This window comes from Centrocercus urophasianus, unplaced genomic scaffold (genome assembly GCF_019232065.1).
Source record: "Centrocercus urophasianus isolate 14NV4802_14NV808 unplaced genomic scaffold, USGS_Curo_1.0 seq_22, whole genome shotgun sequence".
Taxonomy (NCBI): Eukaryota; Metazoa; Chordata; class Aves; order Galliformes; family Phasianidae; genus Centrocercus; species Centrocercus urophasianus.
Window position 1 is genome coordinate 10,706,823 of NW_024884778.1, and position 24,016 is coordinate 10,730,838.

Here is a 24,016-nt window from a genome sequence, read left to right on the forward strand (position 1 = left end):
TCCCGGCGCCTGCGGGAAAACAAACGCCGTCGCAGCGCGCCGCGGGCCGGGCCGGGCCCCTCCAGCCGCAGCTGCCGCTCCTTACCGCTCCGCCGCCGCCGCCGCTCCGCCCTGCGCGCCGCCCGCCGCCGCACTGCCAGCGCTACCGCCGCCGAGCCGCGGATATCCCTACCCGGGCCTTTCCATTGGCTGCCGCCGCGGCCGGCTCGCTGCCCATTGGCTGCCGCGCCGATCCCTGATTTGCATAGGACTCGCGGCGCCCCGGCTCCGCTGCGGGCAGCACCCGGCGGGGCGCGGCCGTTGGCTCCGCGCGTGTCCGCGGCCCTGCGGGGTCGAGCAGAGCCCGGCCGAGCCCAGACCCTCAGCCCAGCCCCGGCCCGCCCTGGGGGTTCCCTCCGGCGTTTGCCCTCCCTCGGGGCCAGCAAGGGGTGCTGTCCCGCCGGTGATGACAATGCCCCTCGCTCACGGCCTGCGATTGTAACCCAGGGATGGACCGTCGAAAGCAGTCCCAAAATAGGACTCCCGACTGGGGTTGTGCCCATTAATTCCCTTTTACTGTTTCCAAGATAATTTAAGGACTGTTTTAAGGCACAGGCTCCGCGGTGGAAGGCTTTGGGCTGGCAACATCTGGCTCTGCTTACAAAACCCCTGACAAAATCCCTGACCTCAAAAGCAGCAGCTCTGCACGGTTCTGTCATGGCACTTTGGTTATCTGGGCTTTAACACGCGACCTCTCTGAGCAAGGCTGAGTGCACCCATCCACAGATCAAGAAAATCCTCTCAAAGTCTTCAAATCCCATTAACAGAATGACTGTATGACAACGTGACTACCACGGTTCTTCCCCCCCTCTCCCTGCAGGGAAACCCAAGGTAGGGGGCAATGCTTGGGGCTTCAATCTTATCCCAGAGACAATATAGAAAAGGCACAGCCCACATCCTTCCCCAGCCTCATTTCCTCCCTGGCCCAGGGATGCTCAGTGCATACTGGGTGCCTCTCTGGGCTGCAGCTGTTTTTAGAGGGTGGGAGTGTTAATTTGTGCAGAACGCATATGGGAGTAAGTGGAAAAGAGGTAAGAGTTTAATAACAGAAAAAGAAAAAAAAAAAAGAAAGAAAAAAGAAGAAAACAAGAGGAGACAAACAGTAACCTTTAACAACAGACAGAGACAACAACCCAGGACATCAGAACACCTGAGAGGTATGAAGAATCCCATTAGTGTCTGCAAAGCCCTCCAACGGGCGCTCTGCATTGTGCTCAGGGAGCTTTGCAGACAAGCAGGGTCTGGCTGCCCTATGCCTTGTGCTTCTTGGCAGCTGGCCCCCCCTCCTGCCCCAGCCACTGCCGCAGGACACCTGCACTGCTCTTCTTGGGTGAAGGGCTGTGGATGAACTGGCTCTTCCACCTGGGCAAAGTATCTTCTTTCTTTTGCGGAGAGCCCTCCTGGGAGCTCTTCAGCCAACCCAGCATCACCTTGCTGCTTGCAGTAGCTTTGACCTCCTGGGGACACAGAACAGAGCAGGAAGAAGTGATGTGCACAGTGAGAGCCGCATGGGATGCGCGCACCACAACCAAGTGCTCACCTTAGGGGCTCCCAGCTCGATGGGCACCAGGCACTCAGGTGTGTCATTGCGGATGCTATTGACGAAGGTGGACACGGGGTGGAATGCAATGTTCTCTGTGGGCCGGATGAGCTTCACTGCCTCCTGGGTGGGCACCTCAGCAAAGTCCAACCACTTCTCGATGGCCTCGTCCCCATCCAGGATGGCCGGCATCCTGGGCACAGAGGAGACACGGCAATCATGCTGAGCCCCGTGTCGGTGCAGTGCAGCAGTGCAGCAAAAGCAAGCACGCACCTGTGGTGGATGAAGCTCACGTCCTTGGAGGCATCCACGGTGATGATGGTGTAGGTGTACAGTGGCTCTCCTCCTGCTGGTGGCTCCCAGCAGTCAAAAATCCCGGCCATAGTGAGCAGGCGCCAGCCCCGCCACTCCTCATCGCTGTCCTCCTCCTCCTCAGCCTGCAGGACACCCAGCGTCATGCCCGCTCCACCCCAAGGCAACGTGCCTGGGCAGCTCAACCCACCACCCCACCGCCCAGCCCTGCACCAGCTCAGCCAGACAGAAGGAGGCAGAGAAACCCACAGCTGAGTCCCCTGAGAAACACCTCAGCAGCTCATGCAAATACGCAGTGCATGAGGAGTAGCAGGCGTGACGGGTGGGAATGTCATGGTTTGGGTACGGCCGTGCGCTGCCGTGATTTGGGGGACCAGCAGCAAAGTGCCTTCGGAAGAAAATTCTTCTCTGCACACCCCAGTTCAGCTGTTCCCTGCCTTGCCCGGGTGTCTCTGTGTGAGTGGAGCTCAGTGCTCAGGCACTAGCAGTGTTGCAGTACCGGGTGTTTCTTGCTCTGGGGGAAGTAGATGAAGTAGGGCTGCTTGCCCCCGCCACACTGCTGCCACTCATAGAAGCCATCTGCCAGCACCACGCAGCGTTTGCCCTTGAGGAGAGGGCCCTGGGGAGGGGAGACAAAGCAGGATGTGAGCTGCAGGATGCGGTCAGGACTGCCCCAGGGCAGTGGCAGTACCCAGCACTGCCAGGTGCACACCACAGTTGTGGTTCTGCCGAGCCCTGCAGTCAGACACACACAATGGGGCTCACCTTGTAGGAGGACTTGCTCAGCATAGTGTCACTGCGGCAGTTGGAGGTCTTAAACTGCATTTTGGAGGGGTCGTCCTCTCTGAACCAGGAGGGCACCAGGCCCCAACGCATGTCCATGAGCACCCGCTCGGAGGAGTCAGCATCCTGCAAGCAAGGCAGAGGAGCAACCTCCAGTGATACCCACCCTACAAACGTGGCTGCGTTGTGTTTATCAGCAGCAGCAAGCACAGTTTCTGTGGCAGGATAAGAATGGTGATATGGGCTCCATCCCTCCTCTGGTTAACAAGCAGCTGGCGCTGAGATTGAAGAGAGCATCCCAGGGGGCACAAACTTCACCTTCATTTTAATAACGTGATTTCTGGTTCACTTTCACTCTTTGCATATTGCCTCAGCTCAGGCAATGGAAACGGCACGGCGGCTTTCACTTCCTCCTGCGCAGTGCCACGTTCTGCCCGCCCAGAGCAGCACAGCTGTAGCCCTGGAGCGCGGCTGCACCCAGACATCAGCGCTGGATGAGGATGTATACAGAAACATGCATGTACCCCAGAGCTCCCCTCCCACCCACACCAGGACCAGCATCGGGGGGCACTCGGTTCCAACTGCTGGGTGAAGGTGGCCAAGAGACTCACGCCATGCTCACGACCCTTGTGCCATCCCAGAGCTCAGCCTGAGTCCCCTGAGCCACCCCTTGTCCCCATATGGGCGATGCACCACAGCTGCCTGGGGAGAGGCCACGGTCAGGCGTCTCAGCTCAGTGCTCCCTGCTTCGGGCTGTTGGGGCTCAAACTAACGGTAATCCCAGCACTGTGCTGCTCCGGGCTCGAGATTTTGTTCCTTGCTCTCCCCCACCGAAGTGCTGTGGGCACCCGCAAAGCAGAGCAGAGCCCACAGTACAGCTTCAGAATGCCGGGAGAAGAACCGACAGAAGTTACCGACTGCCACAGAGACACAGCACTAAGTGGGAGCACAGCCCGACTCGCCGCCCCCCTTAGGGCCACGGCAATATTAACGAGAAGGGCCACTTCAGTAATACGGACGCTGAGAAGCAAAACAAGCGGCCAGCACCACCCAACAACCCACCCCAAACCCCACTTTGCGCCCCAACACCCCAGTCGGGTGCAGCAACCCTCCACCCCCGGGGGGCCGCGCTCCGGCCGACGCTCCTCCGTTTACCTGCTGGACGTGCTTGCGGGACAGCAGCACGGGGCCGCAGGACTGCGGGCCCTTGTTGTAGGAGGGCCGGTAGCGCTCCTCCCGCAGCCATTCGGGCTGCTGCCGCCGGCCCCGCCGGTCGCGATAGGCGCAGGCCCGCCGCAGCCGGGCGGCCCCCAGCGAGCAGGCCGTCCGCCCGCACATCGCCGCCCGCCGCCGCCACCGGAGGGCCTCGCTCCGCTCCGCCCCGCGGAGGAGGTGCCGGGAGGGGCGGGGTGAAGTAAACGCCCGGAGGCAGCGGCAGCCCGCCTCGATAGAGGGAGGAGGAGCAACGAGAGGCTTTATTGTCAGCTAGGAACGATGGGAAAGGGCTGAGCTGGGGGCTGGGGAACAGCCGGGCTCGAAACCGCCCCCCAGGGCAAAGCGTTTCGTAAAATCGGAGCTTAAAAACAGCGTTATTTTACACAGAACCCCAAATCCAGGTCCCCGTTGTATTGAAGGAGCTGCTGCAGCGAACGTGATCCCTTATGATCCCAGTGGCAGAGGAAGCAGCGCCCGAAGAGCGAGCAGCGCTCAGCCCACAGAGGCCATGATCACATCCACCGGGAGCTCCTCCGTGCTGCGGGCCGTGACCTGCATCGTCACCGTGTCGGTCAGCAGCAGGCGAGCCCGCAGCAGCAGGTCGTGGCCGCCGCGGAACACACCTGGAAGGCAGCAGGAGGAAGGAGGCAGCGGGTTAGAAGGGACCCCACGTGGCCTCTCTCCTTCACCACGACCTACCTGGGACACCCGCAATACAAAGACCTCGTGAAAATTCAGTTTAACATAAATTCCAGCTGAGAAGAGATCCGACCACTCCATTAATTCCCCCCAACCTTCAGCACACAGCCACTGGCTGGGCAGAGTACCACCCTTCTCCCTTCAACGTCCTTCCAGAACAGAATGCTGCAGATAACCAAGGCAGCAAGTGCCATCCAGCTGAGTCTCAGCTCATCCCAGCTTCTCCCCACCAAAGCCCCCCCCCCCCCCCCATTCCACTACCAGTTTCCCTACATCCAAATCCCACGCAGGGCTCAGTGAGCACAGCACAAGCTCGGATTTTCAACCTTGCAGAGCCACTGTTTCAGCAGAGACCCGATGGCACAGCTCACCTGCCAGGTACAGCGTGTGAGAGTTCCTGTTATCCGGCACTTTATCCGATCGCTCGCAGGGCTGCATCCCCAGGAACTTCACAATATTACTAACTGCCTCTGTTAAGAAAAAGGAGAACAGGCTCTGCATCACAGGTGCCTTGACAAGGACACACAGAGTGATGAAAGCCCTCCTCGCATGTCACAGTTCATGTCCCTTGTCCTGAGGGGGGCATAACACCGGTGGCTGCTGTGCTTTAAAAAGCCATCGGAGAGGCAGAAGCAACACACACAAGCAAAAAAAGAGAAAAAAGCCTGCACCACGCTGCAGTTCTGTTATTTGGTGCAGCCAAGGTGCCAGCTCAACGAGAACAGGAGAGTGAATGAGTCAGGCAGCAGGAGAGTGCAGCTGGCTGCACGTGAGCTGCACAGCCCTGTCAGCAAGCTTGCTTCTCTGGGACAAATGCAGAAGGAAGAATACACCTTGCAGGAGAGAGAGGTCAAGGAGGAATTTGAAAAAGCCTTAGGGAAGGTACTTCAAACCCAAGGTGCTGTGCAAGGAAGAACAGACGTAAACAGGTGCCCTTGTCCTGTAGCTAGGTCAAAAGGACCACATTTTTACAGCAATAAGCTGGATCTTTAACACATGGTGAAAGGCAAGAAGGCTTTGCTCCGTGAGCCTGCTCACCAACCTCACATCTTCTATTTGCACCTGCTGAGTCTCCAAGGTCAGAACAACTCCTTTCACAGAAGGAAAATGGGAGCTCACAGCTGAGCTATGGTCTGTTTGGGAGGGGAGAGCATGAAAGCAAAGCAAGATGTTCTCCTGCTTCCCACAATCCAGCCTGGTCTCCATAGGGTCCAGAATACTCATTTCTTAGTTCAGGTCTCAACAAACTTGTTTTCACATTCACCAAAGGTCTTCATGTAACAGCTGCAGTGAAATTACTTGTGAAGGGTTTTTATCCTGTCTGCTTTTCCAAGAGAGATCTAACACCAGCCACATTGCACCTCCTGTCTTTGCTCGATGGAGAGAAACGTTAAGAGCCCTGCTGGGTTCAGACATCCCCTTACCTTCAAGGGTTTTAATAGCAGATAAAGTAAAGGTTTCTTCCTTTTCATACTCATCACCCACTTCATCCCAGGCAGCTCCGAAGTTGGGCTTCAGAACTCGCTGGATGTGATCAGCCACCGTTACCTCAAGATCTTCAAGCTAGTAGTAAGAAGAAGTCCAAGTGAAACATGGTCATTACTTACCTTGCTCTCTTCAGAGTGAGCTTTAGACTGGATTCCCTGAGATCAGATGGACCCAGGAGACAAGCCTTCACTTCTACTCAGGAATATGTCAGAGCAAGTTCTGTCCCTTCTAGTTTGCTCAAGCAAAGAACAATTAGTTGAGCAGCTGCTTGTCCTGGGAAGCTAAGCTATGCCAATTCCAGGGCTCACAGAGGAGGTTCCCAACCTGAGCACAGCCCCTGGCCTGACAAGGATCGGAGCACTGGGCAAACAGCCAGAGCAGTGGACAAAACAAAACAAAAAAGCTGCTGGTGCCCACACTGGTGTACCATCTGCTTCCCTGGAACGCACGTAAGTTTGTATTTTGCCTTTCTGGCCTCTTGTTTTGTAGGCTGGTAGAGTACCGTGAGACACTGTCAGATGCTTGCTGTCACATAAGGCTGCATGCCAGGATAGCTGAACTGCTGCTGTGACTACGTCTGTGCCAGGAACAACTGGGTTGATCCCTCTGGAGCACATATGTAAGAGCAGTCAGTGCCAGAACTGTCCTGACACCAGCCTGCATTCACTTCAAAAATCACTGCAGGAAAGAATCTCCCCTTGAATCTCGTTGAAACAGATGGAAGGGTTTGTTTAAATATCACTCTGATGCTCTGGTGCCTGGTGGGAAGCAGGCAGAGGGGTCAGCCTTACACATTCCTTCGGAAAAATCCCTCCCCACTCCTTCTGGGAGGACGCCATGTCCTCACTGACTCACTGCACAGCAGTTCCCCTAATCAGATTCACAACAGTGACAGGCAACACAGAAAACAGCTTCTGAAGCTAACAGGGCAAGCTGAATTCATGTCACAGCAACCCTTCATTTCTGGAGAGAAAACACCACCCTCTGTGAGGCAGTTCCAGTTTCTGACCAAGCATGAGTTTAGCTTCTTCCTGTGTGGTAAAACAGCCAGGAGACAGGATTTCACAGCACCACTGCTTTCATCAGTCTCAGTGCTAAGGAGGTAATACCAGAAGAAGAGCAAGGATGGCAGCCTTCCTGTATCAGACAGGCCACTGGTAATTAACCACAGGGAGCAGTGCTGGTGGGAAAAAGAGACGGCCAACAGCCTTCTGCCTCCACAGAACTGCCCATGCCACTGCTGGAGCCCAGAGAACAGCCAACCAAGCCCAGAGGACACACCATTGCCTCTCAAAATGCAAGCACCCTGCACTTCCAGGGGTTTCCCTGGAGAGCAGCAGGAAGATGCTCCAAATAAGACAAATAAGCTCTCCAAACCCACATCTTACATTCTGGGACAGACACCACAGACGCAGCAAGACGCCTCTCTTCTTGTCATTGTGCCTGCAGCAGTGTCAGGGGGCACATAACTGCCTGCGTGGCAAGTTACTGGGTACAGATCACAACATCCCTCAAGACAACTGCAGTTTCCATGATGTGGCACATGCCCAGCTCCTTACCACATATTCATCCTCGTAACCCTCGTCGTCTGTCTCACCCGTGTTTGGATCACAGTCCTTGACAGTGAATTTCATCATGCAGCTGAACGTGCAGGCCACTGCAGGCAGGGGAGGCAAAGGCAATTCATTACCACCAGATCCACTCCTCGGCAGGAGAACAGGGATAGGAAACTTGGGGCAGGTTGGTTCTCCCCCTCCCAGTCAGCAGCACAGGCTTAGCACATGACCTAGAAAGCATGCTGACAGCGTCTCTCTCTCAAGGACAAAGTACTTATTTGTAACACTAAGGCCAGCAAACAGTGATAAATGCAGACTCCCGATGGCTGCACCATAATCTTCACATCAAGTCCCGTTACTCATGAATATCTAGTTGTGTTGGGAATACAAACTAAGCGTGTCCCATCAACCTCTTGTGAAGGAGGTGAGACCCTTATCTAGGGATCAGTTCATGCACCTTGGAAAAGAAACCACCTCGCACTGCAGCACAGCAGATGATTAATATCACTCAGCTGGGAGAGGAAGCTGTGACTCATCTCTGAAGATAGGCACTGCTGCATGAAGGACAGCAACACACAGGTGAGCAGCCTCAGGACAAACCAGGGTGGTCAGAGCACAGGTTGAGCCTGGTTTATATTCTAGACAGTGACAAACGAGGGAACGTCCTGCTCAAATAAGCATTGTTGGAATTCTGGCCATTTGTCTGAACTACTCCTTAAGAACTCTGTGCACTCACAGCACGTCACAGCCAGGCAGACCACTATTTGCCTCCCCGTGTGCTAACACAAAGAAGAGCAGGCTAAAGGACAAGCCAGGGTGCAACAAAGACATCTCAGCAGAGATCTGAATGCTCATCTGCCAGTTCCCCCAGCCCGACCCAACGATGCTTTAGCACAAGGGAACCAGGAGGAGAAGGAAGGCCTGACAGCCCTCAAGCAGCGAGGAGAAGTCATGCTTGGCATCACTCAGGGATGCACCCACACATATTCCATAAATATCTGCAAGGTAGAATGCATGTGGGCGTGAGCAATACGGTATGCTTAATTTGGGGGAATATCAGGGAAAACAGAGCACAAACTGTTTACCTGCTGTTGGATCCTCTTCAGACAGCGCCACCAGAGTGTAGCAGGTGCCTGGCTGGTTGTACACCAGGCTTTTGGCAGGTATGTAGCCAATGACCTCATACCCCTCTGTTGGCTCCATCTGCACAGTAACATTCTCCAGGATCTGATCATTCAGGGTGTTGGTACAGTCAAACTAAGCAGGGAAGGAGAGAACAAAGACAGCTTGAAGCTCTCAGCTATAGATGTAATAGCAGATTCACTTCACACATAGTAGGAGCATGCTGTTAACTTGCAAAGTGCCTCTGCCTCAGTAGGGAGCCTGGCTATCACAGGGTTCATGCTTCCATTTAGTCTCAGAGGAACTGGCATCCAAATGTTTTAGGGGAGAAGCTAAAAACTTTCAGGGGACTCCAGTGCTCCGCTAATTTATTTTCATATTTTTTATAAAATATATATATAATTTTTTAATATATATATTTTATAAAGGAAATGACACAATGATTTCAGCAGATCTAAACTTGGTGTTTACACTTTGAACTGTCTGCAGTGACAAATCAGTCAACTTCATACAGTTGTTTCTGACAAGCAAACAATAGAAACAAAGATTAACTCCTCTGAGGACTGTGTGAGCAGTTCTGAGCTTTTGAGAAAGAAACTGGCTACATACAAAACATTGCTGCTCATAAGATAGCACAAGACTTGCTTGAACTCCCTAAGGGCCAGGTAAAGAGGCTGGCACATTGACTGAACAACTCCCATGCAGCAGGAGGGTGATCCAGCTAAGGCCCAGACTCACCAAAATAAGCACCTATAATAAAATGGCTAAAACAAAATGCAGGTGATTAAGAATCCTCTCCCATCCTGTCAGGTAACGTTTTCAGCCTCCCAGAGAGGGCAGGCTTCACTCTTCCATGTTCCAAGCATGTGCCTGGGGATCCTGAGGAAACAACACCGTTCCCCTTGCCAGCTCTCCATGAGAACAGCCCCACCTAGTGCCTACCTTATTGTCACTTTGATTGCACACATATGCATTGTTCAGACAAAACCGCATGCACACTAATTTATCTTTTTTTTCCTGAGGCTCTGCTGCCCTGGGTGAGAAACAAAGGACCCACTACACTGATGAGTTTTGAACACAGATATTCTTGAGCTGTTTCTTCCCAGAGAAGTTTTTACTGGTCAGGAGCTTATTTTCCAATCCTCTTTTGGCACCACACGCCATAGCTACTCACCTGGAACACCATGTGGCTGACAAATGTGTGCTTGGTGCAACGAACCACATACTCTGTTTCCAGCTCTGTTAGGGCAACAGGCTCTGGGGAAGACCTGAAGAGTGGGCCCAGTCCTCGGAACTCTGGGATCGCTCCCAGTTGCTCTGAAACAGAGGATGTAGAAACAATTGCTTTCCCCAGCCACAGAAAAAGTGGTAACTTTTTCAAAGCCTTCAGTTAAACAGCTGGAAGCTGCTGCAGCAAGTAGTCATCCACAGAGCAGCCACAGCATTCTCCAGGAACTTCTAAAATTAAAGGCAGTCTCACTTTCCTTTTGTCCACACCTGCCATCTACTGCAAGCATCCCCAAGAGCAAACAACTGATTCAGATGCCCCATGCCACTCTTTGAGGGGAGGTGGAGAAAAACTGGAGTGGATAGGCAGGCTCAGCAAGAAGAGGCTACACAGTTCTCACATGCAGGTGTAGGAGAGGCCTTGCATCAGTTTACCTTGGAATATTTCTTGCCGTGTTGCTGCCACTTTCTCTGGCTGTTTGGCTACAGCAACAGGGGCATTTTCTGCAAGGGAAAAAAAAAAAAAACAAACAATGAAAACAACCAGATAGAACCAGGAATAGTAACTAAATCAGAAAACTGATCATTGACTAAGTAAAGGAGAGCTCATTTCTCGTCTTGCTATAGAGCAGACACCCATTTTTAGTTTCCTAAATACCTTTTGTAATCCTCATTGAAGCTACTGCAGTTCAAACAATTACTACTATTAGCAGTTGGACTAACTGAAACACTGAAGTGGGAGTAACAAAATTTGCAGGCCTTTGTCTTTACAGAAGATATAATCCCATAAAATTTGAAGAGGATGGATTCTCAGCAATTCCAAGCAAGGCCAATACAGATTAAGGGCTGGATCTGCTAGGGAACTGTCAGCAATTCAGATCAGCACACAGCAGACTGATTCTCACCTGCTCTTTGCTCTATGACAGGAGCTGTTGCCAAAGGAACAGATCTCAAATCAAAGGGTTTTTCGGAGGGCTCCAGGGTGTACTGATGCAGAGCCCTCTCCAGACCAGGGATGGACACTGTTAGACCTGGGGACAGAAGGAAGGAGCCCCTGAGACCGCAGATCACACCATCTCTTTGTCATGTATTAAACCAGGAGAGCTGCAGTCCTGTTTTGAGGACTTTCTGTTTTACCATTCAGGATGTAGCCAGCATTGAGGGCTTTCTGTTTTTGCTCCAGAACATTCAGGTAGAATGTGGCTCTGTCTCTCACTTCATTGTCATCATCCATCACACATCTGAGAAGAAAGCAGAAAACTTGCATCAGCACAAGGCCATGCGAATCGATCCAGGTTAATCATATATAATAGATTATACAATATTACATTCTAATGTTATAACTTATTATGTAATAATTAAGCTTAATTATAACTACTAGAATCCTCACTCTGCCCAGGATCTTCAAATAACCTGTCTGTCCCTGAAAGGTTGAGTGATGCTCACCTTTTCAGTAACACCAAGATACTGGGTAACATCTCCTCATTCTGGGCTCCAAACTTGGCCAGGGCACTCACAGCACCTGTAACACAAGTGATAAAAAAAGAATTGGGATACAAAGAAACCACCTGAAGTTTCCTCCATCCCCCAGCTGCGTTCAAATGGCACATCAGAGACTCTACACCTAACAGACAGCATTACTCTAACAAGAGAGAAGCAGATGTATTAGCAAAGTGCCTGAAGACCTCCTCTGTCTGTTTCCATGGGGTCTTTGTATCATCACCTGTTTCTCAGCTGCAGATTGTGATAGCAAATCACAATCCACAAAAAAGAGGCATTCCTGCACTATGTTTCTTTGACAATGTATCAAAGGACAGCTTTCCAGGTCTGTATCTTACCTGCCCGGACTTCTTCATGCTCCAGGACAACCCTGTTGTAGATGAAGCGAATGTATTTGGAGGGGTTATTGGTTTTAGGCCCTTCTTGGCCCAAGAGGTGGAGGATACGTGTAGCCAGCACAGTGAACTCGCAGTCCTCAATGAATTCACAGAGGTGAGACAGGCCAGTTTCTTTGCTCTCTGAGTTTTCCTCAATGATGCTGATGATGCAGTCCACAATGGCTCGCTTGTATTCAAAGCCACCCTAGGGAGAAAAGGGAACTTCTCAGCTGGAAAGCTCAAAGCACGTCAGACATTCTGAATTAGTCAGGCAGGAAAGAATTTCCTTTGAAAAGGTCACTCACTCACAATGCTTTAAATCTGTGCTTGAAAGGTGAAGGGCAGTAATGCTGCCCACCTCTTTTGACCCTCTTTAATCTCAGAGGACCAGTTAATACTCAACCTCTCTCGCCACATCCTTCAGAATAGCTGTAGTCAAGAAAAAAAACAACAAATCCTAGAGAGAGAAACAGAATCCATCAGCCAGAAGGGCTTACAGCTCATTTAAAATCCTCTGCTGTTAGAATTAGTGCATAAAAAACAGCCATGTGGGAGGAGAAAAAAAAAAATAAAAAAATAAAAAAAAATCAGCCTTCTCTTTAGCACCAGACATCTGAGGATGAATCACACAAGAAGTATATTAAGGATCATATCTGCCACAGCAGGGTGCAGCAAATGGCCCTACTAGTGTGGGAAGACAGGCAATCAATACCTCCCCAGGCACACCCCATAACCTCACATGCCATTAGCACTCAGTTATCTTCAGGCATTATTTACTTGTGTCCTCAATAAGAACCACAGGATTAAACTGCACATTATCCTCTGCCAATTACATGCATAGTTCTGTGCCTTTGGGGGGGATCTTTCTGTAGCTACCTGGGCTTGAGGACACCTGTTAAACAAAATGGTTTGAACTACAGAACCACATTCGTAAGGATGCCATCCACCCACAGAAAATCTGGGAATGTAGCACGGTCCATTTTTCACGGGAGTAAAATGAGAGCCTTCGGTTTGTTCCCAAACAAGAGGTTGTAATTGGCAGGTGATGTCAGAGCAAGCAGCGGTGCCAGCTGTGTGGCAGGCATGTTAACTCATTTAGAAATAAGCCTCAGCAAGCCTCTGCTCCATAAAGCTGCCTTCCTGCAAACTGTCAGACTGAACGCAGAGAATGGTTACAGGTACTCACGAAGCTGTCACTGCAACAGCACAGAGAACAGAACAAAAGTGATCCCAAGTAATCAGTACGTTGCTACTTAATCTTTTTGTACAGGACAAAACTTCTTGAAACTTGCTGTCCAAATACAAAGCTGGTCCAAATGTGAAACATCTATGGTCTGCCAACAGATCTGCTGTCGCCTGCGTTTGCCCTGAGAGTAATTCCCCAGAAAAATCAAAGAGTGAAAACCAGGCTGAAAATATGCCAGCGGTCATTTCTGTCAGGCTGCAAGCTCTTATGGCAGGTAAAGGCTCTCATTACATGGCATTATCAGCAGAACTCAGATTCTCACAGGAGCTACTGTGCAGTCCTGCAATTCCTATGTACCATGGAACTAAAATTACCAATATGCTCCCAGTAAAGCTTCTGTCTGACCTCTCCTAATTGTACTTGTGCTATTATGCACTCACAGTCCCTAAATCTCTGACAACACAACAAAGAACAACAACCAGTTGCCCTGCAAACTCACCTCTTCCCGCAGCATAGTGAAGAGAAAGTTCATGAGGACAGCGTGTTTGCGAGGGTACTTCTGACACAGTGCATTGATGGCTTGCACCACTACAACCTGGAGGAAAAAGGGGCAAGTCAAAAGGAGGACAGTCTCATTGGGCAGGAATATAAATAGTTGAACTGTGTCGATTTGGTGCTGGTCTCCGGTGTGGAAGCTATGATTTTGCCTTCATTTATTCAACAGAGTTCCAGGAGGATACTAACCTAGAAATTAGAGGAGGAGATAGATTTTAATGTGCTGGTCAGCCCCAAGCAGAAGGCCATGCTTGCTGGATTCAAAAAAGAGAGACTTACTAATCAAAAGGCTTCTCCCTAGAAGAGGGCATTTGACTCTGGAGATGAGTACTGTATGACTAAGGCCTGACTGAAGCTGATAGCATCAGATTCTCTCTTGCAAAAATGATGCAGCCTAGCTGCTGGAAAGAGCTTAACCCAGGTGTTGAGAGTACACACACAGACATGGACAAAGGCTAAGGGGTTCCTTAAGGAATCTGTGATTCCCCCATTTTCCCACCTCCTTACTTTGAATTCATCTGAGATTTCTGACATGAAAGAGGAGATCTGTTTCATGAGCCGGTCGATGCTGCTCTCACTGCCAGTTTTCAGCAGGGTGGTGATGGCCAGGGTGGCTATGCTGCGGTTGGAGTCTGTCACAAGGTTCTCCAGGTCCAAGTTACAGGCGGTCACAGCAGATGGGTGCTTCATGGCCACCTACAGAAGACGACAAAAAGTGGAAAAGCCACTGCAGTTATTGCTAACTGATCCTTCTCAATAGACTGCTCTAAAAGCTCTCACCCCCTTCATTTTAAAATAAATGCTACAGATTGTACACGAGGCTCATCCTAAGCAAGCTATTCAGCCGAGGTGTAAGAAACAAGCTCTTTCCTCCTGCAGAATCACACCTACTGCTAGAAGAGAAGAAGCCAGTAATAATAAGTGATCTTTAGTTTTTCCTCCCTTACTCTCTTCAATAAATTTCAGTTCAGATTCTGCAAAGAAAACTAACTCCCACCAAAAATTCAGCTAGCCTAACCAACAGCTTTTCCAAGTGGAAGCACAAATATCACCACTTTTTTTCTTTTTTTTTTTTCCTTTTTAGAGTTGACAAAGTCAAGGGAAAAGCTAGAGCAAAGACTGTCATGGAGCAGTCAAAAAGAAGCACCAGGTTCTATCTCTGTAATACAAGAAGCCCCTTCACCACAGAAAGCTCAGAAGGGAAAAGTAATAACATGCAAGAACAGTAACACAAAGCTATGAAAAAGACTGAATTTTTCTCCTGTAAAATGTTCTTTTTATTCCTCTTGTAAGCAAAGAAATGCCAGGCTGTAACCCAAGGTGGACGTCATTCATGGAAAATCACCACCCAGCCTGGCCCCTTTCTTTTCTCAAGTCAGTTTCTCGTGCCCTGGCAGATGCAATTATAGCACCCTGGAAACCAGTTCCTACCTTGTTGAGGGTACGGACAGCTGCGTATCTCAGTGCTGCTTTCGGGGAGCTGCAAAACAGCTGCAAAACTGCAAGGCAGGAAAACCAACAAAAGCAGATGTTAGGCAATCCATTATTGAAAAGCACTTCCTACCTATAGCATGAGATTCAATGAAGAGACATGTGACATACAAGCATAAGACAGCTAAAAGCATGCTTAAGAAGCAACTGGATTTAGTAGGTTCTTTCCTCTCCTCCCTGTTGTTCCCTTTGCCACACTTCTGCTGACAGCCAGCTCTCACCCACTGTCCTCTCTACAGAACAGCACCAACACAAGCCCCAAAACTGTGCAAGGTCCTCATTTCTTAGGGTAAACAGCAGGCACAATCACGTAGGCCTAGAACTCCCTCACCACTGCCATGAGCATCACAATTACCTGAGACAGCTGGTGCCAGCTCTTTGGCAGTGCAGTTGGGAAGGTTAACAATGGCAGAAGCAGCTTCGTAGACCACCATCTCATGTTTGTTTCTTAGGCAGCTCTCAATGAAGTCAAACAGGGGGCTATCGCGGCTAAGGGACAAAAAAATCCCAAGAAGAAATGAAAACAGAGATGCTAGCAGAAATGAAGCGTCCAGCAGCAGAACAGGACAAGTCCATTGCCTGCAGAAAGGTAACAGCAGCCATAAAACCACTGTCCCCAGATTCTGCAGAGGTCATTACACTGTACTTCCAACATGCTTGGCTCTCTTCTGAGCTGACAATCTCTGGATAATAACTGGAATATTGACATTAACTGGAATCTCCCTTAGCTCTCACACAATGCTCACCATACATATCACAAATCTCATCCTCCTGGAAGACAAAGCAAGCATATGCTAGCCAAGTAGAAGACAGAGAAAATGAAACAGCATCTTGACAAAGAACAGCTACACAAAACTAGAAAGAAAAACAACAAAGCGTTTCACGTGCAAGCACCTACACAGACAAGACTTGCAGAAGCAATTCCATAACAGGAAAGCATCCTGTTATTTTCTCTGCTACCTTTTAACTAGCAGTTAAGAGTTAGAAGTTGCACACTACTCTTCAAAGAGCAGAAATAACTGCTCTCATCAGACAACAAGCAATCCCGCAAGAGGAGACGGAAGCAGGACCTGAGCAAATTCTTCCCACAGGGGAAGGAGCCTCCTCACCTGCCTGCCTCCTCTTCCAGCAGCTTGCTGGCTACTCGGATCATCATGCAGTAAGCAAATGGTGACTTGAGGCCATGGCGTGTGAACTTGCTGAGCATCTTGTTGACTGCCAGGCGATCATTCTTCCGCACATGGTAGAGCAAGCCCAGAGCATGATACTGTTCCAGGAAACAAAACCACTCTTGATACTTCTATCCCCTCTGTGGCCCGGTGTGTCCAGCTGCACACCAATAGTCTGCTCTGCTCCCAGCAGCTGCTTGTAATTCCCCATGCTGCCACTGGGCTTCCTACCTGTACCATGATATTGTCACTGGAAGCTGCTTCCTGAGCCTCGTTCACCCAGCGTTTTACCACATCAAAACTGGTCTTCAGCAGGTGCTGGTAGAGACAAAACCACAGAGAACCCATGAGAGAAGGATGGAGGAAGTTCTGAGAATCACCTCCCGTATGAAGAAGAAACAAGTTCTCCTCATGAGGGTGCTGGAGGCAGCAACTTGTAACAGAGCTGAGGACAGGGATGCAGAGACCTGGCCTTGTTGACTGAGGCCTCAAGAGGCTGAACACCTCCCACAGAGTCCTCCCTTCACAAAGGTGGGAGTAGCAAAAGCAATGCTCTACCCCGCTGGAAATCTCCTGGCTCGTTTATCAATATTAGCAAGCAGAGGACAAAGGAAACAGTTTGACAAGAAATAATGCTGCAGTGTTCACACCATGGTTAAAGTTTGACTGTGCTGCGTATTACACATAAATCCCTTCACTTGTTTACAATCTCCAACAAGGATTCAACAGACTCAAGTTCCTCAGGCTACTTTTAGCACTCATATACGCTATTGTGAGAGTGGCACCACCAGCATCTCTGCCACAGTGCCTGACAAATATCACACCACTGGATACTGACTCACATCCCACTTTAAACCCTAATGCTGCTAAATCTGTAAGGTTGGTTTTTAATAGGATCCCCATGAGAAACGAGCATCAGAAGCATCTGCACCCCTAAGCTGGTAATTTATTCTCCCAAAGATGCATTCAGCCACAAATAACTTCATAAACTGAAGAGATTAAAGGCTCTCGTGACCACTGTGCTGTTTTTACTACATGCAGCACAGGCAGCCCCTGGACAAGGTTCCTTCCTCTGCACTAGCACATCTTGGTCCTGACGATGCCTTCACCCAGACAGTTCCAAGCACTTCAGAGACGGAGGAAGGATGTGCTGCTTTCTAATTGTGCAATAAGTCTCCAGAATCAAATTACTTTGAAACAATCTGTGATCCAATTGTATTACACTGAAAAATAGTGTTCTTTTTCCCCTCCTCCTCTCTTCTTTCTCATGTATCCTCTATCAAAGGACAGCTGCAATACGACACTACCAAGATGTCCAGTCCCACCACAGACAAGTGCTCCTCAGCTGCACTGCTCCTCAGGCCCACCCCGCAGGCACACCTACCAAGGAGGACACCAGAGCAGAGCTCGACACACTTGGCACTTTGTCAACAATAGCCTGTTTCATGTAGCGCTCGATGGCCTGTAGCATGGTGCTCTGCAGGGAGAAGGAGACAACAGCTGATATGGAAAACCCACGAGGAGTGTGATAGAGGAGATGCAACGGGTTGGGGTAAACAGTGTAGGGCTGCCCCAAAGGAAAAGCTGCACTTACATCAGTGATTTGACAGAGTGCTCTCACAGCAGGGCCTCGGTAATTGTCATCCTTCCCAGTCATGTCTTTGGTTAAGCTGGTTGGAAATAGGAAGCCCTCAATACTGCACTCTTGAGCCAGCAGCTCCTTGGTGCGTGCAGAGAGCCCACAGAGCAGCAGGCAGACAAGAGCATAGCTGAATGGCAAGCAGGCAAGTGCAGGTCTTAAGCAAGTCCCACCGGAGTGGGAAGGCAGGAGGAGATCCGCTTGCAATAGAGGAAAATACGTCAGCACTGCCACATCATGTAACCAAAAATGACAATTCAAACACTCAGCAGCATGGGCTGTGGGCACATAGCACACTTCAAAGGCATCACTAAGAGTTCAATATCTGTATTTGAATAGCCTCTTTCAAAGGAGGACATTTTTTCTTCACCAAGAACATTCCTTGTCTTCACAGTGCTTAGAGACGAGAGTTATCTCCAAGAGGCTGGAAAAGTATTATTGGAGAATGCATGAATGTAGTAATAGCAAAACCAAACTGACTGACCTGCTAGTAACAATGATGACATCTTCTGCAATAGAAGACATCTCTTTGATAGTCAGGTAGCACATCCTGCGAAGAGTTGGCTAACAAGAAAAGAAGACAGACAGACATCAGCAGAGAGGGCCCCAGGTATGAAGGATCTCCATTTTTCCTGCTTCCACGACTTTATTGTGAAAATAAACAAAATGGTGCTCTCAGGGAGCCACAGTGCCCAGTGTAAAAATAATAATAATAATCACATTCATTAACAAAGCAGCCCTTCCTCTTCTAAATCCCTCAGCCTTAGCATGAAGCCACAGGACTTCCAGATTTACCTACATCTACAGTTTCATCTTTTACTTGTTGTTTACATGAACGAGGCAGAAATCTTAAAATCAAAAGCTGGGGGCAACTCATTAACTCAAAAGCAAGAAAAAAAAGCAATTTGCATCCCCAGAGACTGAGGATTTCTAAGCTCATCTCACAGTTTCAATGCTTTGTAGTTTAGGGGACTACTAATGATGGTAATACCTCTGTGGGCAGATGCTAATTCCTGGCTTCCTCCAGGTAACAGTCTGCTCTCAGCAGGAAGCAGGATCTTTTATTACTGGGCACAAACCATAGCATATCTGATTATACATTTGACCAATGTATGTGGTCAAACTTGTGTGGGTGCAACACCTAAAGAGTTAGATAGCAGTTTAGAGGAAGAATCTATGTTTCAGGAACAAAGACTGCTTTAGTTTAGCTGCTACAAGAGCAAGGTAGTGAAGCTGATCTGTTTCTAAACTTTCATCCTACTCTTCCCAGTTAGATCAGTAGCTCCAGGCAGGCTGATTGCATAAAATGACACCTTGAGGCTGAGAGACACTGCTGACAACTCGTCGCACTGGATAAATACAGCAGAAAACAATAAACAGACTTACATCATTGGACTGAAACAGCTTTGTCATGGCAAAGAAGGATTCGGTAGCTTCCATGACACCAAGGTGCTCCCCCTAGAAGTTTGAAAAGAAGAAAGGAAATCACAGTTAACACAACCAGATCTGTCCTGCTGCAGGTGCAAGGCTCAGTCTCACATACAAGGAGAACAGGCTTGTGTGGTTGAGAGCAGGGCAGATCTCCTTCAGCGTACTTGAACAGAGTAAAGTCCTGCCTGAGAAAGCCCCCAGCCATGGCTGAACGTTGCTTACCTGTCAATGTAGATGACAGCATGATTTATCAGGTTACAAAAAAAACCCAAAAACTTGTGACAAGACAGATTCTTTAGGGGGGAAAACAGGTTGGAACAACTCCATGACTTGTGTAAGAAAAGCTTATGCCATGCTTCCTATAAGCACCACAGCTAGTCAGCCAGCTACAGCCACTGCATGTAATGGTGCAGAGAGACCCTAGAGCAGGGAAACCCCATGAGATGGGTAAATGCCTTTACAAAGCTGAACATTATTGCACGCAGCTTCAGAGACCCAAGGGCCTGGAGTAACAACTGTCTCTGGCATCAAAGAGCTGCAGGCTTACAGCTTCCAAGTAATAATAAATCACAGACATCAATCTCTTCATATTTAGCTGCTCCTACCCTCTCTACCCCACAGAATGTTTTCAGACACTAAGAAGGCAAGTAGAAGCTTAGTAGCACAAAAACTGTTCTAATTAAAATATTTTTATTGGATGTAGTCAATAAAACTATTCAGAAGATAAAAGTTAGCTAGAGAAAACTAAGAATCTAAAGAACGTATCAGCTGATTTTTTCTCCCTTACCTGGTTTATGAGGTACAGAATCTTGGTGAGGATGTGAGCACATTTTCGTGGGTTTATAGGAGTCTCATTAAACACACGTGCCTGAAAACAAATCACAACCAAGGATGCTAATATCAACACCCCCTAATAAACACTGCCCTCACTAGCCTGATATAAACAACAAACTGTTGGTTGAGGTATGGCAAAATGCACTTAATGACTTTGGATCAGATTCCCTCCAATTCCTGCTAAGCAAGGCCCCCTTTTAAGCAGATGGTTCTACAGTCTCATCCTGAGACTGCAAATGCAAGCACAATGAAAGTTTAAGGGTTAAATCCTCCTCATACTTTCACCCACACAAGTTTGGATCGTGTGCTAGCTAAAATACCACCCTTCTGACAGCCTGCAAGGCTAACAGGAACCAACACCATCCATCATATGGCAAACGAACAGATAACGCTGAAATAACAGGGTCTGGGGACTGAGAAGTTTGTCTGATGTCAAACAAAAAGGGTTTTATTTCAGAGTAAAATCAGAGTCTATTCAATAACCACACACAGCCTGCTCTCTGGCTTTGAAATCTACAAGCTCAGGGTGTTCAAAGCTGATTTCCCAACTTTCCTGTTCTAAGGTGAGCTTTTCCAGACAGTCACATTCTATATTACTACTCACCATTTAGAGTCTATTTCGTTACAGAGATCATTTCAGCCCTCTCCCTTCTTCCCTCCAGCAATAAAACAAGAACTAGTGGGGGCATTGCCATACTTCAGGTGCCAGTAGGACCACAACAAAGCCCTGCTTCCCCACTAAAATTCCTCACTGACCTACTCAGGAGCTGGGGACACCCCAACCCAGAAAGGGCAGCAAAAAGGACAGCTTCTAAGGATATACCTCTTGTAGGACTGCACTCTTCTCCAGGTGCTGGAATGGGTTGGAACCCCCACCTGCAAAACAAAGACAAAGGAAGTCCAGGGATTCTGCCATGGGAAAGCAACTCTCAAAACACACCTACAATTTAAAGGTAAGCCCAGCATTTATTGGGTAGCTTTTTTGTGAACACCATACAATCAATGCTCCCCTTATTAAGCATTATTAATTGGACGATTCCCCAGTAGTTAGGGAAGGCAAAGCAGACAGGACATCCTTTGATTTATCACCCACCAAGAAGTAACTTGCCATGAGTCTGATCAGCTGTAAAGTAAGGAGCCCCAGGGCACCACTTCCAGTCCCAGGACTAAGATGTTGCTGACAGTTAGAGCATCAGTATGACAGTTCGAGGAACAAAAGCTTAGAGTCACAGACACAAAGAGTGCTTGCCAGGCTGGAGAGTCAGGAGTGCTTTACCCCTTCATTATAAACCAATCAGGAACCCACCAGTAAATATTCTTTGGCTCGATCACCAATTAAGAGAACAAGACAGCAAATGAGAGAGTCTGGACACAGAATAACATTCATTGTTCCTCTTAATAGAATAAATTATATTAAACAATGAACAACTCACTAATTAAGGATGAAATAATCTGAGAGAAAAGCATCATTGTTCTGCATTCTCTCTATTAGCTTGTCTCCTTCTAAGCATCTCTGAGCCACAGCATCTCAAAAGTGTCAGTTATTGATAAGCAGGCTGTAATTAGTACCAATGTTCAGCCTAGCTCTGGGACAAACAGTCTTTTCCAGTGCAACTTAACAAGCCTGAGCTCTAGAATTGGTCCAGCACAACCTGCCCTGCCCCAGAAGCATCGCACACTGCTGCCCAAAGCCTTTGCAATAAAAGGCAAAGCCACCTGCATCCTGACTCATTTCAGGGTCAGTGCCCTGCGCTGACACAGGCTGTTTGCAAATCCAGCAGGGGGCTGAGCAAAGCACAGATGCTTTGATGGCATCTGAGAAGATAAAAAAACACGGGGAAAAAGCAAAGTGTTTCTGGTCTAAGCATCTGAGTGTGCTTGAAGAAAATGGTTAAAGAAGCCCTACTAGCAGCACAGTACGTCTACAATCCCAAAATCGCAGTGTGGCTTGGGTTGGAAGGAGCATCACAGACCATTTAGTTCCAACCTCCTGACTCAGACAAGGCTGTCAGCCACTCAGTGAGGCACCAGCTCAGCTGCCCAGGGCCACATCCAGCCTGACCTTGAGCACCTCCAGGGATGGTGCACCCACGGCTCTCCAGGCAGCTGTGCCAGCACCTCACTGCCCTCTCAATGTAACCTATCCCTGATATCTCTAGCTAGTAGATATGGTCTACACCTCCCCTCTTTTAGTTTAGTTTTAGTTACTAATGCTTTTGAACAAAATGGTTGAAAGAAAGCCTTTCTAAAGCAGCCTACAAGCCCTAAGTTGGCCATCAACGACAGCACCACCTCCGTACCTCTTGCAGCGCTGAGCATCTGGAAATGCATCACACAGCACACCTCACCGCTCCTCCGATCACAAAAGGGGAACCAGGCACAGTGCAAGCAGCGTCCCCGGAAAGCTCCCAGCACCAGGAGGCCAGCACCAATTTGCACCGATCCACAGATCAGACCAATCTGCACGGATCTCTCAGCAGCCCCGCGGAACGGACCCCGGCTGCACCGCTGACAGCCCACAGCTCATCGAGGGCTGCACACGGGGCAACGCGAGGAGCGGAGCGGCGGGATCCCAGCAGGCAGAGCCCATCCCGACAGCGGGGCCGGGACACGTTCACGGCCTAGGGAGGCGGGGGCGGCGCCGGGGGTCTTCCACGCGAAACCAGCGGGGCCCGAGCGGACAGCTGCGGCGAGGAGAACGCGCTGCGACGGCCGCGCGCAGCGACGGAGGAACGGAGCGCTGCGGCCGCGAGCGGGGCAGGCACAGCAGCGGCACGGCCCCGGCCGGGCCCCCCCCCCCACACACGACTCCTCGCGGCTCCCCCCGCGCCCTCCCCTGGCCGCCCTCCGCCCCTCACCCGACTCCTCGTCCTTCTTGTCGAATTTCTTCAGCATGGCGCCGCCGGCGGCTGTGAAAGGCCCGTCCGTCAGCCGAGCCGAGCACAGCCCATCCGCCCCGCTGCCGCCGCCCGCCCCTTCCTGCCAGCCTGTCACTGCCGCCGCCGCACTGCGCAGGCGCGGGACAACCCTCCGTGACGTCACTGCCGGCGCCGCCGCGAGGAGCGGGGCTACGGGGCTACGGGGCGGGGCGCTGAGCGGTGCCCATGGAGACGGAAGTGATTGACAGGTGGAGGGGAGAAGGGCGAGATCTGATTGCCGAAGGGAATGGGGCGGGGCTGGGGGGGGCTGCGGGGTGGGCGTAGCGGGGGTGGGCGCGGGTGAGGGGCGCGTACGGCGGGGTTGGCGGGGGTCGGCTTGGGGCTCGGGGGTCAGCGGGAAGGGGTCACCGGCATGGGAGACGCCGGGACCACGGGACTCAGGGACCAAGGAGAACACAACGTGACCGGGGGTACGGAGGAGCTGGTGCCACTTGGAGAGTGCTGGGAGGAACTGCGGAGGGACACCCCGGGACCAGCGGCAGCAGGGGACAACGTGGCACCCGGCAGCAGCAGGGACACCGGGGACACCAGTAGGGAGGACACAGCAGTGGGGATGGGACCGAACCCATATCGATATCCCAGTGACACCCGGCTGTCCCCCCCGTGTCCCCGTGGCAGGGCTGTGACCCCTCACCCCCCTGCTCACCCCAGCACGGCAGCAGCTGGCCGGCACCCCTTGCTCCATTTCCCACCCCAGATTACCACTCCCACAGTGGGGTCACCCCGACACTTCCACCCCAACACCGTTCTTGCTCACCCTGCACCAGGATCTCCTCAAAGAGCATGGCCCCATCCAACCCGGCTCCAGCCGCCCCAGCAGCAGCCCCGGGCCTGGCCCTGCCCTTTGTACAGGGCGGCCGCACGCTGCCCCCTCGGCCCTTATCTTGGGGTGCGTGGCAACCTTGCGGCGGTGC

At 50.4% G+C, this 24,016-nt stretch overlaps 2 protein-coding genes across 3 annotated transcripts; both read right to left on the minus strand.

Annotated features, from left to right (window-relative positions):
- Positions 1–1,056: 1,056 nt before the first annotated feature.
- Positions 1,057–4,012, minus strand: HMCES (5-hydroxymethylcytosine binding, ES cell specific). Its single transcript, XM_042823562.1, has 6 exons — positions 3,830–4,012; positions 2,657–2,800; positions 2,391–2,510; positions 1,853–2,016; positions 1,580–1,772; positions 1,057–1,496 (listed from the first exon to the last, which is right to left on the minus strand). The coding sequence occupies exons 1-6, from the start codon at positions 4,010–4,012 to the stop codon at positions 1,290–1,292; spliced, it is 1,011 nt and encodes a 336-aa protein (XP_042679496.1). The 3' UTR covers positions 1,057–1,289.
- Positions 4,013–4,122: 110 nt separating this feature from the next.
- Positions 4,123–23,943, minus strand: COPG1 (COPI coat complex subunit gamma 1). Of its 2 annotated transcripts, XM_042823379.1 has the most exons (25): positions 23,860–23,921; positions 23,022–23,072; positions 20,987–21,039; positions 20,117–20,197; positions 19,285–19,356; positions 18,383–18,462; positions 17,854–17,929; positions 17,644–17,736; positions 16,491–16,577; positions 16,200–16,357; positions 15,446–15,579; positions 15,031–15,098; positions 14,107–14,295; positions 13,544–13,639; positions 11,820–12,063; positions 11,428–11,503; positions 11,119–11,222; positions 10,887–11,012; positions 10,417–10,485; positions 9,929–10,071; positions 8,718–8,889; positions 7,636–7,733; positions 6,013–6,151; positions 4,960–5,058; positions 4,123–4,512 (listed from the first exon to the last, which is right to left on the minus strand). In XM_042823379.1, the coding sequence occupies exons 1-25, from the start codon at positions 23,885–23,887 to the stop codon at positions 4,382–4,384; spliced, it is 2,667 nt and encodes an 888-aa protein (XP_042679313.1). In that variant the 5' UTR covers positions 23,888–23,921; the 3' UTR covers positions 4,123–4,381. The 2 variants fall into 2 exon arrangements, with proteins under 2 accessions (XP_042679313.1, XP_042679314.1); XM_042823380.1 differs by lacking the exon at positions 23,022–23,072 and having other exon boundaries at positions 23,860–23,943.
- Between the last annotated feature and the right edge of the window lie 73 nt (positions 23,944–24,016).

What these genes read in the sequence shown, in the direction of transcription:
- COPG1 (XM_042823379.1), bottom strand. Translation starts at nt 23,887, where the DNA reads ATGCTCTTTGAGGAGATCCTGGTGCAGG. An exon ending in CAAGAAGGACGAGGAGTCGG is followed by an intron (nt 21,040 to 23,021) that starts GTGAGGGGCGGA and finishes TTTGTTTTGCAG; the next exon opens with GTGGGGGTTCCAACCCATTC. An exon ending in GTTACGAGGATGAATATGTG is followed by an intron (nt 6,152 to 7,635) that starts GTAAGGAGCTGG and finishes TCTTACTACTAG; the next exon opens with CTTGAAGATCTTGAGGTAAC.
- HMCES (XM_042823562.1), bottom strand. Translation starts at nt 4,012, where the DNA reads ATGTGCGGGCGGACGGCCTGCTCGCTGGGGGCCGCCCGGCTGCGGCGG. An exon ending in TGAGCAAGTCCTCCTACAAG is followed by an intron (nt 2,511 to 2,656) that starts GTGAGCCCCATT and finishes TCCCCTCCCCAG; the next exon opens with GGCCCTCTCCTCAAGGGCAA. An exon ending in CCCAGAGCAAGAAACACCCG is followed by an intron (nt 2,017 to 2,390) that starts GTACTGCAACAC and finishes GGTGTCCTGCAG; the next exon opens with GCTGAGGAGGAGGAGGACAG.